The 18,631-nt window shown below is 41.3% G+C and overlaps 1 protein-coding gene and 1 long non-coding RNA gene across 2 annotated transcripts; both read left to right on the top strand.

Moving 5' to 3' along the window:
• The first annotated feature begins 340 nt into the window (after window positions 1-340).
• psmd12 (proteasome 26S subunit, non-ATPase 12) lies at window positions 341-5,758 on the top strand. The gene is made up of 11 exons (XM_062546485.1): window positions 341-545; window positions 1,212-1,271; window positions 1,396-1,524; window positions 1,686-1,793; window positions 1,934-2,038; window positions 2,874-3,023; window positions 3,157-3,291; window positions 3,643-3,755; window positions 4,011-4,185; window positions 4,325-4,402; window positions 5,102-5,758. Exons 1-11 carry the CDS (start codon window positions 438-440, stop codon window positions 5,309-5,311), a joined length of 1,371 nt encoding a protein of 456 aa, XP_062402469.1. The 5' UTR covers window positions 341-437; the 3' UTR covers window positions 5,312-5,758.
• Window positions 5,759-14,539: 8,781 nt separating this feature from the next.
• Window positions 14,540-17,658, top strand: LOC134079788 (uncharacterized). Its single transcript, XR_009939129.1, has 3 exons — window positions 14,540-14,626; window positions 16,911-16,982; window positions 17,606-17,658. It is a non-coding gene; the product is annotated as an uncharacterized LOC134079788 (long non-coding RNA).
• The last annotated feature ends 973 nt before the right edge of the window (window positions 17,659-18,631 follow it).

Genomic DNA, 18,631 nt, shown 5'->3' with positions numbered 1-18,631 from the left:
GTAGCACAAAAAATGAGGCCGTGAACTTTAGATCATAGTGACTCTCTAGGCTATCCAGCGAGGATGGATATGTCCTGTTCCTATTATGGGTGTTTAGAGCAGTCTGCTTTTAGCGGCAGAGATTATTTCAAGTTATGACACACTTTTGCGCCCCGGGCGAAACGCATCGCGTTCCTAAAATAAGCGGATCTGGGGACTACACACACGTAGACATTCTCCCCTCCGGTCCATGTGGTGGCAGTAAAGTGTCAACAGGTCGTTTTCCAACCGCTCTGAACCAATCAGCTTGATGAGGAAGAAGACAATCTTTTTGTTGTCATTGGTTGATTTTTTTTCTAACCTCCGGAACACACACAATCGCTGCTAAAGGTTTAGTTTGGGACAGCGAGACGCTGAATTTCACAGTGACAGAATAGACATTTTTCTGAAGTTTCACGATGTCGGACGATAGAGCAGAGCGGTCAGATGGAAAAATTGTTAAAATGGAGGTTGATTACAGTTCCACTGTAGATCAACGGATACCGGAGTGCGAAAAAATGGCTAAAGTAAGCTGAATGAAAAGCTCGGCTGAGTCATGATGTAGCTTTAACGATGCACTAGCATGCTATCATGATTGCTAACTGCCTTACTTAGCTAACCGTTACTTTGTATTAGTCAAGGCAAACGTTACCTATATTTTCATAGTGTAACGTTTACTTGCTTACTGGTGTCATGGGTTTCACAATAACGTATGTAAATAAGACACTATGCCTTAGTTTGGCCATTTTCTTGATGGTAGTTAACCTACGCATGTACGCTAGTTAGTAATTGTTAGCTATAACGTTAACGTTAGTCCATCGCTGCTTGTCATCTTCAGTGCCTGTAACGATAGACATCACTTAAACAATGCTGATTTTGTCCACCACAGTCAACTAGTTTGAAGAACGTTGTTTTTAAGTCTATCTAAATAGTTAGACTCGGTTAAAAGGACGGCTAGGTGCTTTATTTGACACAAGTTTCAACTTCAGAAGTTAACGATGACGTTAGCTGTCCAGCTACATTGATGTCTCATAACAGTGCTAGTCGGCTATCGGGATATAACCACCTAGCCTACCAAGCATTCAACTTATAACGATTGTTAGTAGAAGCTGTCATTTACCGTCTGTTCACTACTTCTGTTAGCAACATTTACAATCTCATGTGAAACCTTGTGATTACATCTCGCATTTTAGGAAGGACGTCTTCAGGAAGCCGTTGAAAGTCTGCTGTCTTTAGAAAAACAAACCAGAACGGTGAGCAAGCACTTTCTTACAGCATCAATCCCTTGTACTACGGAAATGCCATGAACACAGCCATGAAGCAAGCATCTGTGTCTTCATCTGAATGTATGTTTTGTGCATTCTCGTTTATCGTTAGGCCTCTGATATGGTTTCGACGTCTAGGATTTTGGTGGCTATAGTGCAGATGTGCCATGAGGCAAAAGACTGGGATGCACTGAATGAAAACGTTATGCTACTGTCAAAGAGGAGGAGTCAGCTGAAACAGGTAAGAATCCATGTACACCGTTGGTTAACTATGCCGTTTTGGCAGGCTCAAATATCTTACTGGGGTTTACAACTAACAAAGAAAGTGGTAAATCTGATTTCTGACAATCAATCAAATACTTATGATGTGCATCCTATAATGCTTGTTGTCTTTTAAACCAGGCTGTGGCAAAGATGGTGCAAGAGTGCTGCAAGTATGTTGATACTTTGACCGACCTTACCATCAAACTAAGGCTTATTGATACCCTGCGGACAGTCACTGCTGGAAAGGTACAGTCTCTTCATGAGTATATGAATAATTTGTAAACACAGTTACAAGTCATTCAAACATTTGTTTTTTCTGAAGTTGACATGTATGCAAGACTTGTCCCTCATTCAACAATAGTAGTAACTTGGGTATTTTTCCACAGATCTATGTGGAAATCGAGCGTGCCAGGTTAACCAAGACCTTGGGTACCATAAAGGAACAGAATGGAGAGGTGAAAGAGGCTGCTGCCATCCTTCAGGAACTGCAGGTATTCTAATCATTTCCATTTTGTTCTTCACATAGTTTAAAACTGATGGAACTGCAGGTGTTCTGTAGCCTGGCACGCCCTCCCAGTGACGCAACGCCTTCAGGCTTTTGCTGCTGGTCTGGTCAACTGCTCATTGAGAAGGATTTCTGAGTTCCCGAAATCTGCGGAACTGCCCCCTTTGGTCGAGAACCAATCAACTTTGAGCAGCTCCAACGGCTCTGGGTAGAGGCGTGTTCAAGGCAGCGGAAAGAGTGTTGTTATTGGTTTAAACTCGGCAATCCGCTTTCTGACATCTACCAGTAGCAAACCGAGGCACTTAAAGGAGGCGGGTCAACCAGCGCTGGCAAGAAACCGTGTTAGCACAGGCTGTTGGTCAGACTAAAGTCTCGCAGAGCCTTTGAAAGTCGATGGTAATCAGGCTAGGTGTTCTGATCATTTCCATTACGTTATTCACATAGGTTGAAAGTGATGTGTCGGACTAGGATTTATTGTTTATATGTGGTCAGTGAGACACCTCAAAAACGTTATGGCAAACGTTTTAGGATTATTTGGCAGAATCAAATTTAGGTATATCATACCGATCACCATATTTGCACATTGTTGTATACAACTGTGAGTCTGAGTGCTACAGAGAACAGACGTGTCATCTTTCTGATTGGTCTGTACAGTTTTGTTATTTCATATTATATGTGTATGATCCAAGTTATGAAAGTGAATGGTGTAAAGGCTCACACATGAATTCATACTTTTAACTTGGATATTTGAATATGTACACTAGAATGTGTGCTCTTTTGGCCATCTATTACAGTGTGTTCTCTGTTTTTTTTTGCTGTAGGTGGAGACATATGGCTCCATGGAGAAGAAGGAGAAGGTGGAGTTCATTCTGGAGCAGATGAGGCTGTGCATCGCCGTGAAGGACTACATCCGCACCCAAATTATCAGCAAGAAAATCAACACCAAGTTCTTCCAGGAGGAGGGCACAGAGGCAAGAGAGCTTCACTACTGATAGACTAACTGGAGAACTTACCTAGAGGGTCCCCGCTAAATCTTTACTCTCCTTTGAGCTTGGTTTACGGTACATTGAAATATCATTACATGGTGTTTTAAAATCTGCACAGGAGTCAAAGCTGAAGTACTACAACCTGATGATCCAAGTGGACCAGCATGAGGGATCCTACCTGTCCATCTGCAAACACTACCGTGCCATCTACGACACTCCCTGCATCCTGGAGGACAGCACCAAATGGCACCAGGTATGGAACTCCAGCTGGGAAAAACGGGCTGTGACCCTATGTTTTCCTGATTGCCATGGTGATCCTGACAGTAGCATTAAACCTGGTGTAGCTGCTTGTTCCTAGATTCCTATCCATCATGGCAAAATTACTTTGATTAAAATATTGGTAGTACTATAAAATAAAGTTGAGGGAAAAGCACCAGCTGAGCAGTCACAAGCCGCACAAGAGCTGCAGGTTTGCCACCCCTGCTATAACTCATTATTGCTTACCTTTATATAAATATATTTAGTTAGCCATCAAGATTTCTTAGTCTTTTTTCTCCCCTCTGATGCATGTTGACTGTTACTGAAAGCACTCTTTTTATTGCAGGCCCTGAAGAGTGTGGTGCTTTATGTGATCCTGGCGCCTTACGACAACGAGCAGTCTGATCTGGTCCACAGAATCAACACTGACAAAAAGCTGGAGGAGATTCCCAAATACAAGTAAGAACCTTTCTTGGGGATTTATGAAGCAGATGACCTTATCAGTCATCCATGTCCGACAGTTGGTTGATGTATTGGGCCTGTTTTGCTTTTGTCTGAGCTGCTGTTTTTTTTTTCTTTTTTTGTCTTTTTATGTAGCCTTTTTTTATGTAGTTGTGTCTTTTCTGTGTCCATGTGTGTGATGAACTTGAATGTGTTCACGTGTTGCCCCGTGCTGATGGCATTCTGAGTTCACGGCCCTCCTCTTCCCTGCAGGGAGCTCCTGAAGCAGTTCACCACGATGGAGCTGATGCGCTGGGCCTCCGTGGTGGAGGATTATGGGAAGGAGCTGAGGGAGGGCTCCCCGGACAGCCCCGCCACCGACGTCTTCGATAACTCCGAGGAGGGCGAGAAAAGATGGGGCGACCTGAAGAACCGAGTGGTGGAGCACGTGAGTTCTTTGGAGGGTTCTTCTGAGATGATGACCGTTCAGAGGGACATCTGTGAACGTTAAACGAGTCCGATTCGATATTGAATGTGAGTGCAGGTTAGAACTTTAGTGCTCACTTGCCTTGTGTGTCTCCTTTCAGAACATCCGAATTATGGCCAAGTATTACACAAGGATTACCATGAAGAGGATGGCAGGACTGCTGGACCTCTCCATTGATGTAAGTTCTGTGTTTCCTGTTTCCTAAGAATAGAAAGAATAGAATATATACTTTTTTGATCCCGTGAGGGAAATTCGTTTCTCTGCATTTAACCCAATTTAACCGAATTAGTGAACGCACACAGCACACACACAGTGAGGTGAATCACACACTAACCCAGAGCAGTGAGCTGCCTGCCCAACCAGCGGCGCTCGGGGAGCAGTGAGGGGTTAGGTGCCTTGCTCAAGGGCACTTCAGCCGTGGTGGACTGGTCGGGGATCGAACCGGCAACCCTCCGGTTACAAGCCCGAAACCCTAACTAGTACACCACGGCTGTGGTCTTTGGTCATCTGGATTGCCAGTAGACAGTCTCTTAGTGCTCCGTTCATACTGAGTGGCAGGCAGTACACACATTCAGCTAAGGTCTTGCCAGTTTTATTTCTGAATTGGCAAATTAGTGCTTTATTGTAGATAGACTAGTTTGTGTGTGGTTTAGATGGTGGTTTAAATAGCAACGCAACAATTGCTATAGATGTGATTTCACTATAGCAGAGCTATGTATTGCTAGATTTTTTTTGTTTTAATTGCTGGTTCAGTGTGTAAGCTGATGACAAACATTTTATCAAATGCTACGCCTTCCTAGTTTGAGCTGAGGAAGACCAGCCAATGTCGCCCTCCTCTCTTCATATTTCAAACTCTTCGTCTCTTAATTTCTTGTAGGAATCAGAGGAGTTTCTGTCCACTCTGGTGGTTAACAAGACCATCTACGCTAAAGTGGATCGTCTTGCTGGCATCATCAACTTCCAGAGGCCCAAGGACCCCAACGACCTCCTGAACGACTGGTCCCACAAACTGAACTCCCTCATGGCCCTAGTCAACAAGACGACTCACCTCATAGCCAAAGAGGAGATGATCCACAATCTGCAGTAATCCACTCTGAAGGCTAAATGGTACCCGGAGACACGAGATGGAAAAAAAACAAAAAGCAAAATCCCTTTTGCCTTTGGAAAAACGTCTACATTTTTTTGGACTGTGAACATCACCACCACCTAATATAGTATGAGGGTGGCCCACTCTAGATTGATCAATTGTCAGTTCTGCAGTAAAATGTTTGTTACCCTTTTGGTTTGGAAAAAAAATGTTCAATGTGGCCTGCAGTCGATGTCTAAGGCAGTCTCTAGTTTGTCTGCATTATTAAAGGTATGTGGTCCATTTCTAAACGTTTGCAGTAGTTCCATCTTCTTCCTCCTCTGACGAGGGACAAAGTCTCAGTTGAAGAACATCTCCGCTGCAGGCTGTTTTAAAACATTGCTGTAAGCTGCTTATGCTTTTTGATGTATAACCTTTGCAATACAAAATATAAAATTGTAACAGTGATTTCTGTTTTTCTGATGATTTTCATAGATGGTAATTCAAAACGAACAGCATTGACTGTCCTTTCGTAGGCCAGTAGAGGGCGCCATTGTCTAGTGACAAACTAAATGGTAAATCTCAATATTGAAGCTTCAGTCAGTGACTTCATTGAAAGATGTCAGATTTTGTAATGACTGCTCCACCTACAACTTTGCAGAGAAATGGTGGAAAGGAAGGTTCCGTTAAAATGGTGCTCTGCGACTGATCAATAGCTATTAGACGGCAGAGAAACATTAGAGAAACATTATATTACTTTAAACTGATGTTGCTGACAATCCACATATTTGTTTTCAACTGATTTTTGAAAACCGCTTATGCAGATAGTGAGTTGTAACATTTATGTTTCAGAATATTTACAACAAAATGTTGATTTAACAAAATGTGTGAAGCTAAAGTAGACTCATTCTTAAGGCTGCTATTACACCAAAGGCTATGCGAAAATGGAAGCGTATAGACAATTACAGCAATGCCACAAAGTTTGTTTTGAATTCCCTGTACTATTTGTGTTTGCTCCTCTGCTCTTCCATTAAAACAGCATGTGGCCAAACTCGATAAATGCAGGACAACAGACCGGTTTTGGGCTAATACCCAGAAGCTTGCATCATGCTGAACCAACTTCTGGGCCAAAACCTTCACAACCGTTAAAAACGCCCACCAGAGATGCCCACTGATCTCACTTCCATTGTGTTCTTGGGGAGAAGTTCCTACTGAAACCAGTGCGAAAGGGCTGCCAATGCAAACATAATTGAAGCATGTTTAGAGTCGATTATTTTTTGAAGAAATTGAAGTTCGTAACAATGTGCTTTAAACCTCTGCAGAAGTTATGTCTTATTAGCCAAAGAAAGGAGGCAAACTGAACGCCATCGTTTTTGGTTGTTTGTCCGCTGTCTGCAGTATTTTCACGAAAACACCCTGTACATGCGTACTCACAAGGTCTGCCCCATCTCTGCGATCGGCTATTGAAAAAAAGCTTTGTTTGAAATCGGGGACATTCTCCCTGCCCTATTTTCCCCTGAATCCAAGCACGTTCCTCTAGATTTGGACTGGTCTTTTATAGGCTATGATGGGAGTATTGGACATCTACTGTATGGAAAGAGCTGAAACATGCAGCCTGCAGAGGGCACTCTTAAAGCGTGAGACAGCTGAGCAGTTTGCTCATTTTCAATGTGCACTTTAGGTCAGGGCATTCAGCCTTACAATAGGCACATAAGCAGTCTATATGAGGCATGCAATAGAACTACAGTGCCTATAGAAAGTCATCATACCCTTTTGAAATAGTTACTTTTTTTGTCTTACAGCCTGAAATCAAAACCCATTTTAAAAACAATCTTTTTCAGTTTTATTCACAAATTTAGCTGTGCAACATCAACATAATGAAAAGAAAGTCAACCGTTCTGAAAATTAATAAAAAATTAAAAACTAGAATAACAGGGTTGGAAAAGTCATCATACCCCTGACTTAATACTTTGTATAGCTTACTTTTGCTTTCATTACATCCCTCAATCTGTTTGGATATGTCTATTATAGCTTTGTACACCTAGATTGGGGAATATTTGCCCAATCTTCCGTGCAGAATTGTTAAAATTCAGTCAAATTCTGTAGGGAATGGCGATGGACTGCTCTCTTCAAGTCAATCCACAGATTTTCTATAGGATTTAAGTCAGGGCTCTGACTTTGCCACTCAAGGCTAGTCACCATCCTATCCTTAAGCCACTACTTTGTTCTTTTGGCAGTATGTTTAGGATCATTGCCGTGTTGGAAGGCGAATGACCTGCCCATATTCAGCTGTCTAGCAGAGGGACGCAGGTTTTCCTCAATCATTTGGGTGTACTTGGCAGCATCCATTTTCCCTCCTATCCTGACCAGTTGCCCAGTCCCCACTGAAGAGAAACATCCCCACAACATAATGTTGCCCCCACCATGCTTCACACTAGGTATTCTAAGTGTGAAGCTATAGAAAATCTGTGGATTGACTTGAAGAGAGCAGTCCATCGCCGTTCCTTATAGAATTTGACTGGATTTGAACAATTCTGCACGGAAGATTGGGCAAATATTCCCCAATCTAGGTGTGCAAAGCTATAATAGACATATCCAAACAGATTGATGGCTGTAATGAAAGCAAAAGGAAGCTCTACAAAGTATTAAGTCAGGGGTATGATGACTTTTCCAACCCTGTTATTCTAGTGTTTAATTTTTTTATTAATTTTCAGAACGGTTGACTTTGTTTTCATTATTTTGATGTTGTGCAGCTAAATTTGTAAATAAAACTGGGCTATGTTTTTCACCACTGATATCTGAATGAGGCCCCTCAGTCAAATAACAGGTCATGCTGTGAGTGTGATGTGATAATCATGCTTTGTAATTGGCTTTCTTTGTCACCGCAATATGCCTTAAATGTGTTGATGGTTATGTCATATTTGTACAACTCTGTTCATCTCTGTCTGCTTCTTTCCACAGAACTTGCCAGAAGGGGTTTATGGGGTTAGTACGCTAAGTTTTGGTCAACGATTCCCGGTACACCGTAACACATGAAACTTGGTGAGCATGTAGCCCCAGTAGACTTTTAAGGAAAAATTTAGTTTGGTGCCGGAGCCACTCCACCCCTACACTGTCCCCTCCGAAACCCAAAAATGCAGTTTCTTCTAAATAACTATCTGAAACTATCTGACTTGACTTGACTTGACAAAGTGACTTGACTTGAAATGTGGTACCGAGGATGACAAAATGTTTATGGTCTGTTGGTCTCAAGAGCCCGCATCAACTTAGCTTATAACCATATGGGGGTCACTCATTTGTCATCTGTGACCCCCATAGTAAAAAATGAAAATGCAATATCATATTGCTTCAATCTCCCCTATCTTCAGATGAAATGTTATGAACTGCACCAAATTTCATGTGTATGATTAACCTGACATCCTTTGGGAGTATGCCAAGTACACCCATCAGCCTGCAGATGGAGCTTTTGAGGGAAGGGTTGCTGGTCAAGAATGACACATAGACCTACTCACACACACGCACACACACACGCACAGATACACACACATCCACAGATTCCACACATGCACACACACGTATGCCCGCACACATACACACACAGACAAACGCATAGACACACACACACACACACACACACACACACTCTTATGCACAAAGGCAAACTCACACATGCACACACTCATTTCTTTACACATGAGCTACAAGAGTAGAAGATATGCATATAAATTGCACAAATAGGAGATACAGGAGAGTTGACGAGCGTTATTTATTTTTGTGGAGTGAATGTGCAGAACTGAGCGGCGGTCATATTGTGTACCGCTATGCGGTGCATCTAGTTTCTTCACATTCTGTAGGTAATTTTGAATGTTTTCAACAACAATTACTACAACAAATGGCAATATAGCCTATGGAAAAAGCAAATGCTAAAATACGATGGTCTGAAAGATATCTAAATTTTGCCAGTTAACATTTCTAAATGTTTGCAGTAGTTCCATCTTCTTCTTCCTCTGATGAAGGACAAGGTGTATTACAACATATTACAACAAGGACAACTAGACTTTGGACATCTAAAATAAACTCACTGGGTGCAAAGTTGAATAAAAACAGGTGAATTACCCAATTTCATTTGTCTGATTCCACTGATCCTCTCTTAAATCACTACACATCAGCTTCCTCAGTCAGTGCAGTACAGTGCTTTGGACTAGTAATCATCATGGGAGGACAACAGTCACTGAATCCGGGCCAGATTGATACGATGACACATGACTTTTTACAATATTTACCAGACCAGTACATAAACGTGGGAATTGATGACGCCATACTAAAATATTCTGGAAATGACTCTACGACTAAGCTGAATGAATACGCTTCTGGGCTACTTAGTGAACTACAAGGCCAAGTTCAAGACTACGTTGAGAAGGTTGGTGCTGCTCTGTCTGGTTTTGATGCTGTCCCCCATGCAGTAGGTGTGGGCGCCCTTGTCATCTCCATGATTCTCCAGATCGCTTTTATCGCCACCAAAGGCTCTCAGAGTGTGGAGGACAGTCCAGCGGACATGCTGAGCCGCATCTTTGCTGACGAAAAGGCCTTCGGGGTCCGTGACCTGATGGAGGAATATCTGAAGCGCTACAAGATGCACCTGAGAAATCATAAGCAGTTGCTGGGGGAAACAAAGCACCTGCAGAGAGATCTCAGCATGAAGCTCACTGAGCTGAAAAACTTCATGGTCGTAGGTGGACACATCAACTCGCGCACTCTGAAGTACTGGATCAATGGAGCCGCTTTCCACACACAGATCCTTATTCAAATGGCACGCCTCCAGAAAAAAGAGCGGAAGAGTTTTGAGGCTGCCAAGAGTGCTGCAAGTAGTGCTGTAGGCGCTTACAATCATGAGATTTCAGAACTGTTTAACAAATACAAGGAATATAAAAGGCCACATTTGAAATTAGTGCCAAATTTAAAGCTCTGTGGTGTAATTGGGACACGGTTACCCCATTGTAATCAAATGAGATGTTTCATTGAAGATGTAGATTTACAAGCAGAGTATTCTTTGGAAGAACGTTTTTGTAAACTACCACGACAACAGTGAATTGACTATATTTTCTCAAACCATGCCCAAATTATTGAAACGAAAAGTTACTTTTTGGACATTCACGAGAATATTGTTGATCTCTGTAATGACGATAGCGCCTTTGAATTTAAGACTTAATTTATGTCAGAGATATTTTTCACAGTCCATGATCATGATCACTATCACTATCAGCACTCTCTATCACGTTATTATCATGTTTATTAAGCAAGAGTGAATCTTACCACCAACAGAAAGAAAATCCTAATAAAGGTGCTTTTATGATACAATGATTTGTGACTAAACCATTGGCTTTGGAGGGTAAACAAATGTCTTTGTTGGGCAACATAACAAGAACAAGTGGTAGAACTTGTTATAACAAACTCAGTCATTGGATAAACATGATTAAAGGAGCACTAGAAAGATTGGCTCGTGGGGTTCTCCTACAGCGGAGAAGCACAATAATAAGTTAACTAAATGTGTGTGTGTGTGTGTGTGTGTGTGTGTGTGTGTGTGTGTGTGTGTGTGTTTTCTACAAACTATAAAAATGTCTCATACAATATAGAGGGAACGCACCGTCCGCAGTCTGTAGACAGAGAGTTCCGAATTCCTGCAAGTAGCCTATTTATGCAACACGGTCTCATCCCTTGGCGTAACATACTGACGCTTGGTCATGTAACCCTGGCGTCCTATGGCGACGCTAAGGGGGCCCCCTCTTCGTCGCCTGGCGCCGTAGAGGGTCATCGATAGATTTGAATGCAAATCCCTCATCTTCGTAATTTGACGAAAGGGGGTTAACCATCCAGCGATTTGCCTGGGCTGGAAACATACATTTTCGTGGGCAGAAACCAATCGCTATCACGCCTTTAAAAATATATATATAATTACTGGACTTACAGGACTGCATATTTGCGGTGTCAAATAATTATCTGATCACTCAATTACAAAATAATATCTGGATTCAGTCTCAGGCCCCCAAAGGTGTCGGAAGTGGAAGGTACCCTCGGCTTAAAAAAATAATAGCCGACTTTTATAGATCTTTATCGATTATGAACCGACTGCATAACATTGCTGCTGGCCATCCCAAGCCTATCCAGGTTAAATGACGTTCTTTTGCAAATAGATGCATTCTGGGAAGCGATGTGTTTCAATGTAAAGGCATCTTAAACCCGCTTTTCCCTCACTCAGACGTTTGTGCTGATTCTTTTCCAATTTTGAGGAGCGATATAAAATATTAAGACTGTACTTTTTTATTAACATTTATATTTTTGCGCTATTTTGTGCAACGCGTCACTGTGTGCGACGAAGCTACACACCATTGCCCTGCGCGATTCCACGGTAAGTAGAACTGTCAAATAAGCAAGGGAAATTAATAAGCATTTACACGTCCAAAATGAAGTTTAAAAAAACTTATTGTCGTATTTGTTGATGTCGAACCCCACTGTAAGTACTGTATTATAAAGACACTGACATAGTATAACTCTTTGTTGCATCAAAATTAAATGCAAAGTAGCTAGCCAGCTAGCTAGCTAGATCAGCTTACTAGAGCACTTGATGCTAGTTCATTGATCATTATTTAGACTTAGCTGCTACAGATATTTGTGACAACTTACATACTGTATGTGTAACACGTTTGTACCTCATTTATGCACCAGCTCAACATTAACGGTTTGAAGTGGTTCTTGGGCAGTCATTCATGTTGTAATAGTTTGGTGATCTATTCTATTTTGATTTGTTCTTCTCTTTCTCTGTAGGTTCCTTTATCCATACAGCCTAACACAGAAAAAGGTACTTTGACTTACTTTTACTTTTTGTATTGTTTATTGTCTTGTTATTCTCTCTCTCTCTCTCTCTCTCTCTCTCTCTCTCTCTCTCTCTCTCTCTCTCTCTCTCTCCCTCCCTCTCTCTTTCTCTCCTCCTTCTCCCTCTCCCCCCCTACTCCCTCTGAGTGGTGGTTGTGAATATCCCTACAATCCACTGAAAGTGTACAGGTTGGAATCAGAGAATATAGATTTGGGTTTATTTTTTGTAATTTTAAGCACACTGTAGCAATTTCATGGATAGAGACTGGCATATGATAACTAGTTATTGCACCAAGTGAAATGTGCAGGAGGCCAGTCTAGGCCAGTCTGTATTAGCTGTGAATGCTGTTGGAATGAAGTTACCAAACTTCACTTTTGTGAGGAATGTCAGTATTCAAATATGGCATTGTACATTTTTTGCACTTGAGTCATTAGCCAACTTGCAAACATCCAGAGCTAGTACTACCTGTGATAATGTTAGAATAGTGATAAGCATAGCCAACTAGTGTATGACAGATGCTAATATTTTAACTAGCTCTGTCTTTCTTCCATATGTGCGTTTGTACCCTTGTATGATATTCCATGTTTATATTTTGTGTGTGTGTATTTTTCAGAATGCCAAAGCCAAAATTTAGGCCCTGTCCAAGCTGCCAGGTTCGTCAGCAGGCGAATAGAAAAACCTGCAGTGCATGTTTCACTGACCTTAAGCGTAAGAACAACAGAGCAGCACTTATTGATGAGGACTGGGTCCAGGGTGTCCAAAAAAACCGCAATTCATCAAGGGTGGTGGCCTCTGCCCAAATTGCTGTAAGTTAAAAAAAAAACGCTCATACTACATTAATTGAGTGGGAATCAATATTAAGGCCAAAGTACATACAGTATTTACATCAGGGATGGGCAACTTTCATGACACAATTTTTTATCATCACCATCAGAGGGTCAAGTGTGGCTGCGCACTTCCGCACAGCCACAGATGCACTCACATCTGATATGAGAGAAGCTGCAAAATAATTCTGAATAAGACCGAAATATGTGTATACTGTATATGTATGTATGTTTATTGAACCAACATACATTCATTTCATTTTTTTCATACTCAAATGCATTTTTAACATAGACTCCCTAACAACAAATACAAGTAGTTTACCAGTTTTAAGTATTATTTTCAGTGCAAAGAGCTCACATAAAAGACCATTCAATGGCACAACATTGAAAAACAGTGGCCCATCATTAAGTGCAACAACTAGCCTCATATTCAATGCATTTATGCCTCCACCCCATTTTGAAGAATGTATAGACATTTCCTAACGTCCACGATGAGAGTACAGATGTGATGTACAGTAACATCCATCACATCTGTACTCTCATCCAACGCCAAGAAGCACTTGCAGTCATGCATGATTTGTCTCAGCTTCCTCTCGACATTATCAGAATGTCAACAATTATGCGTGTCACCATGCGTCGGGACAAAGATACCATTTCAATTATGTTTTCATCGGGGTTTGTTGGTTTTGTCTGTTTGTCGATGTCGATGAAATTTTCAAGGAAAGTCTGATATGACCCAATGAAGAAACGCGGAGGTTTGCGCTCTCTGAGTGATTTATGTAGTAATGTAGTAACATAATGAATTGTAAATGTGTTAATTACTTTGTTTCATTTCAGGTCAAAAAACTTTCTGCTTTGGGCTATAAGCCCATCTTGTTCCTCAGCAAGAGGAACAAAGGAACAGGCAAAACAGTGGCAGATGTAGTCATGCATCTGCCACCAACACAAAACAACACCGAGATCATAAAAAGCATGATGGTGGCGTACGCTTTCATCATCAAATCAGATGGTAAGATATACATTTTATGTGAGTATAGAGTTGTAGTGTTTTCCGTTGATTCCGTGATTTTTCTGACAATGTGTACAGAATTTACATTTTTGCTAACTTCACAACAGATGTACCCCAGCCCACACCCCCAGACCAGCCCACACCCCCAGACCAGCACCTTCCTCAACACCTGAACCTCCCCCAAGACCAGCCCACACCCCCAGACCAGCACCTTCCTCAACACCTGAACCTCCCCCAAGACCAGCCCACACCCCCAGACCAGCACCTTCCTCAACACCTGAACCTCCCCCAAGACCAGCCCACCCCCCCAGACCAGCACCTTCCTCAACACCTGAACCTCCCCCAAGACCAGCCCACCCCCCCAGACCAGCACCTTCCTCAACACCTGAACCTCCCCCAAGACCAGCCCACCCCCCCAGACCAGCACCTTCCTCAACACCTGCACCTCCCCCAAGACCAGCCCACCCCCCCAGACCAGGACTTTCCTCAACACCTGAACCTCCCCCAAGACCAGCCCACCCCCCCAGACCAGCACCTTCCTCAAGACCAGACCACCCCCCCAGACCAGGAAATTATAACCCTAACCCTTTTCCCCATAGACCCGCAGCCTCTACCACTCACAAAAACACAAAGTAAGTAATCTCACCTTGCACCACATCTGTGAATGTGTCCCATGTTTTTTGTAATCCGTGCATAATATAAAACAAGTTGCATATGTGAATTTCACCCCTTTTACAGTTTTTCACATACCCCATTCTCTGAATCAAATTCTCATTTGTGCACTGTGATGCCCTTTTTGATTATATTAATAACCAAATCAGGCGGAAGTTGAACACGCACAGTTGTCCCCATTTGAACACTACTACTCTAAATTGATAACACTTCTGTCTAATGATGTGACAACGAATATGAGTCAGTTCAGAGTTGAAGTGTGTGTGTTAGAGGTGTGGTACAGTACAAGGAAGAGGAGGGGGGCAGGTAGGCAGAAGATAATGAAGAGGAAGACAAAGAGTCCCTAGAGTTGCAAAACTTCACGTTCAATCCAACATCAGCAGTTTCTCTGTGGCTTCAATAATCCAAAGATTCAGGCTACAGAACAGGAATTGTGTAAATGTTCATCATTATACAGTACAGTAATCTCTGAAAGTCCACTGTTACTGCACACTTACTATCCTTTGAGTGCATCTCCTAGAGATTGAAAGAGCTGAGATATCAGTACGTTCAAGTAAGTCTAAATTCAGGCACAATGTATAGTAGCAATTACAGTATTGCATACTTACTATCAGAGTCTGTGGCTTCACAGTACAAATAATATTCTGTACAGTAACGGTCTGTTTTTCTGTTCAGTTACAGAATAGTTGCGCATAATGCATATAGATGCAATCAGAGGTGCAATTCCTTGTTTTCTATATCATTAGATTAAATAAATGATATGTTAAATGTTAAAATAAATGTAACAAGTTGAAGACAATCTTTTTGGGATCATAGAACTTCTAAGAGATTGCATACCCTATTTCTAAATGACGTTAAAACCCAATGGTAAGCCTAAATGATCTAAATCCCATAGATAAGTTAGCAACACACATTTGAGAGATGCAAGTGAGCAAATCAACTTGATATTAGCCTATTATTGTGTAGTTACTAATTTCTCAAACTACATTCTCGAAACCCTTCAATCTTGGTGCAAAACTGAACAATCACCTCAAAACACTTTTAACTTTGCTCAAAACTAACTAATGGTCTCAAATCATTGAACACATCAGTGTGTTATCAATTTTGAGTGGTAGTGTTCAAATGGAGACAACTGTGCACTATCAATATAATTAAGAAGTGCATCAGAATGCACAATGTGTTCACAGTTTTGCAAAAAGGGTTAATGAGTTTGGTAAAATGGGTAAAAGTGGGTGAAAGTAGTCTATGGTTTTGCCAAATAAGGGAATCATTCAATAAATGTGTTCAGGCATTTGAGAATTTGATTCAGAGAATGGGGTTTAGTGTTTGAGCAACTGTGAAAAACTGTAATAGCACTGCTGCGCATACGAGTGTGTGTGAGGGGGAAAAGACGCACAGCCACAGGCTGCTTTTAGGGGAGACCTGCCTTGCGCGCACCGCACGTTAGGTTTCTTCAGAAGAACACAGCTACAGTAATAAGCACAACATTAGCTGTTGTGACATTTTTAATGTCAGGGTATTGGAATAGTTTAGTAGTATCGGCAGAGGGGGTTAAAGCGGAGGATCTTTGGTATCGGTGCACCGTGCAACACTAGTCTTTATGCCAACTTCAAAAAATGTTTTATTTGTTTACTATTAGCTGCGTTCACTGGCCACCCATCCCGAGTCAGAAAATCAAGTTTACGTTGCCCGCTGCGAGAAGCGGCAACGCACAGTTAAATTATCTGAGCAGTCACAGCCACACACGTTAAAATTACGATATAAACGGTAGAGCACTGTATCGTACGATAGACATTTTTCTGTCGTACAACGATATATACCGTAGTATCGCACAGAACTATTTCTATATATGTCCTTATTCTTTATTTTCCTTGTGATATTATATTTTTTAAATTAGAATGAATAAGCATGCCTCCAGGAGCCATACATCCAGCCCTGAAAACTTGTATGGTGTATTGTCTCATCACTGCTGTGCAGTCAAATTTTGCCTGATGTATGAATAATCTGAGACCATTAGTTAGTTTTGAACAAAGTTAAAAGTGTTTTGAGGTGATTGTTTAGTTTTGCAACAAGATTCAAGGATTTCGAGAATGTAGTTTGAAAAATGTGTTTTGTGTTCACAGTTTTGAGAAAAAGGTAAAGAGTTTTGAAAAAGGTGTTCTAGCAATTGTGACTGTAATTAATTAAACCACCCTCCAAGATTCTGAATATATCATTCTTCACGTTTTCCCCTTGCACCCTAAGCCTCACTATCCACCCCAGGCCCACCATCCACCCCAGGCCAATCCATCCAACCTCGACAAAGGAAAAGACGAAGTAAGTAATCTTATAATCGTTACAATTTCCTTGGCAGTATGAGTGCAGTGTGTGATGTCAACCCTTTCATGCTTGTCTTACCATAAAAGCCTATTTTTTTTTAAAAAAAAATTGTTTTATACACATTTGTATTCTGCTAGCTAGACAAAAACCAGTACAGTAACCAGTAGCTCCGTTTACATGGACACTTCTATTCCAATTAGAAACGGAATAACAGCGGAATACAAATCGCCATATAAACACCTCAATCGGAATGAAAATTCCTGATCCGATCAGAATTTTAATCGGAATGGAAGAGGTGGTGTAGTCCGTTCCTATTCTGAATGAACACCCATGTATACGGTCAATCGGATTGACTGCTTTAGCTTCCCAATAAAAAAGTAGCCAACAACGGCTATTCCGATCAAAGATTATAAAGCGCTTGAAAGCACCTGATCGATATAGAATTGTACCCCATGTAAACAGACAGCACAAAATTTGGAATGACAAAAAAAACTCTCCATGTAAATGTGGCTATTGTGAATGAAGGACTGGGCTAAGACCGAGAGGTGGACATGAGGAATATTTCAGTGGTCTTCACTCTTAACCTTCTCACTCTTAACCTTTTGCACCTTAACCCTCAGCCGCAGGCACAAGTGCCACTCAATCTGCCCCACCCTCCACCCTTGGCAAAAAGAAGAAATCAAAAAGTAAGTAGGCATTCTTTGCACCCCATGTGTATACTGTATATGTTTCTTTTATTTGCACCCCATGTGTGTTGGGTGTAAGGGTGTTTCACATGTAGCCCCCTTTATAGTTTTTTTTCAACTGTTTACACACTAAATCTTTGCTTGTCACACAATTTTCTAAACATGTCTTCTAACACCATAACCCCACAACAAATCTGCCATAACAAATACACCATACACTGTCAGTGTTTGACACAGCTTTCTATTGCCTAACACACATTTTGCAAAATACCTCACACAATTTTCTATCTAACACACAGAAATCTTACAGGAACTTGATATCGTTCCACAAACCCAACCTATCAAAATGCCACACCAGTACCTCTTCTCTCTCCTTTGTCTCTATTAGGCCATTGATTAAATTGACATTGTTTTTATTATTGCTCATTATTCCATAGTTATTGTTATTATATAATTGATTGAGTGACTTGTTTATTTTATTCTCCTATTTAGTCATTGTTTATTTTCATTACCTTTGCTTACATGGATACTGTTTATTGTTTATGTTGCTATTCTCTTTAGTCGACACTAGTCTGATCAACTGCTAAATTTGATTATACCACTGCTTGGTCAAATTTCCTATTGTGATGCGCTATTTGGAACGTGCATTATTTTTCTATATACCACACGGCTATGAAGTAGTTCGTTTTTTTGGGCTTATTACACTTGAATATCAATTCGCCAATGTGAATGTAACGGTAAAAACAGCAACGTTGTATCTAAGACAGCGGCAATATAAACGAAAATGATAGTAGCAGTGGTATAAGCGGGATAATCAACTCCGCGCCCTGTGCGTTTATAGGAAAATAATGCACTTATCGAAGTGTAAAGTCCCCTCCGCCTGCGGCGTCGGGTCCTTATTACCACTTCGAACGTGCATTATTTTCCTATAAACGCACAGCGCGTCGTTGATTATCCCTT

The sequence above is a fragment of the Sardina pilchardus genome, chromosome 1 (genome assembly GCF_963854185.1).
Source record: "Sardina pilchardus chromosome 1, fSarPil1.1, whole genome shotgun sequence".
Classification (NCBI taxonomy): domain Eukaryota; kingdom Metazoa; phylum Chordata; class Actinopteri; order Clupeiformes; family Clupeidae; genus Sardina; species Sardina pilchardus.
The sequence above is the reverse complement of the archived record's forward strand: the minus strand, read 5'-3'. Positions and strand labels throughout refer to the sequence as shown.

What these genes read in the sequence shown, in the direction of transcription:
- psmd12 (XM_062546485.1), top strand. Translation starts at nt 438, where the DNA reads ATGTCGGACGATAGAGCAGAGCGGTCAGATGGAAAAATTGTTAAAATG. An exon ending in GGAGGAGTCAGCTGAAACAG is followed by an intron (nt 1,525 to 1,685) that starts GTAAGAATCCAT and finishes CTTTTAAACCAG; the next exon opens with GCTGTGGCAAAGATGGTGCA. An exon ending in GGACAGTCACTGCTGGAAAG is followed by an intron (nt 1,794 to 1,933) that starts GTACAGTCTCTT and finishes ATTTTTCCACAG; the next exon opens with ATCTATGTGGAAATCGAGCG.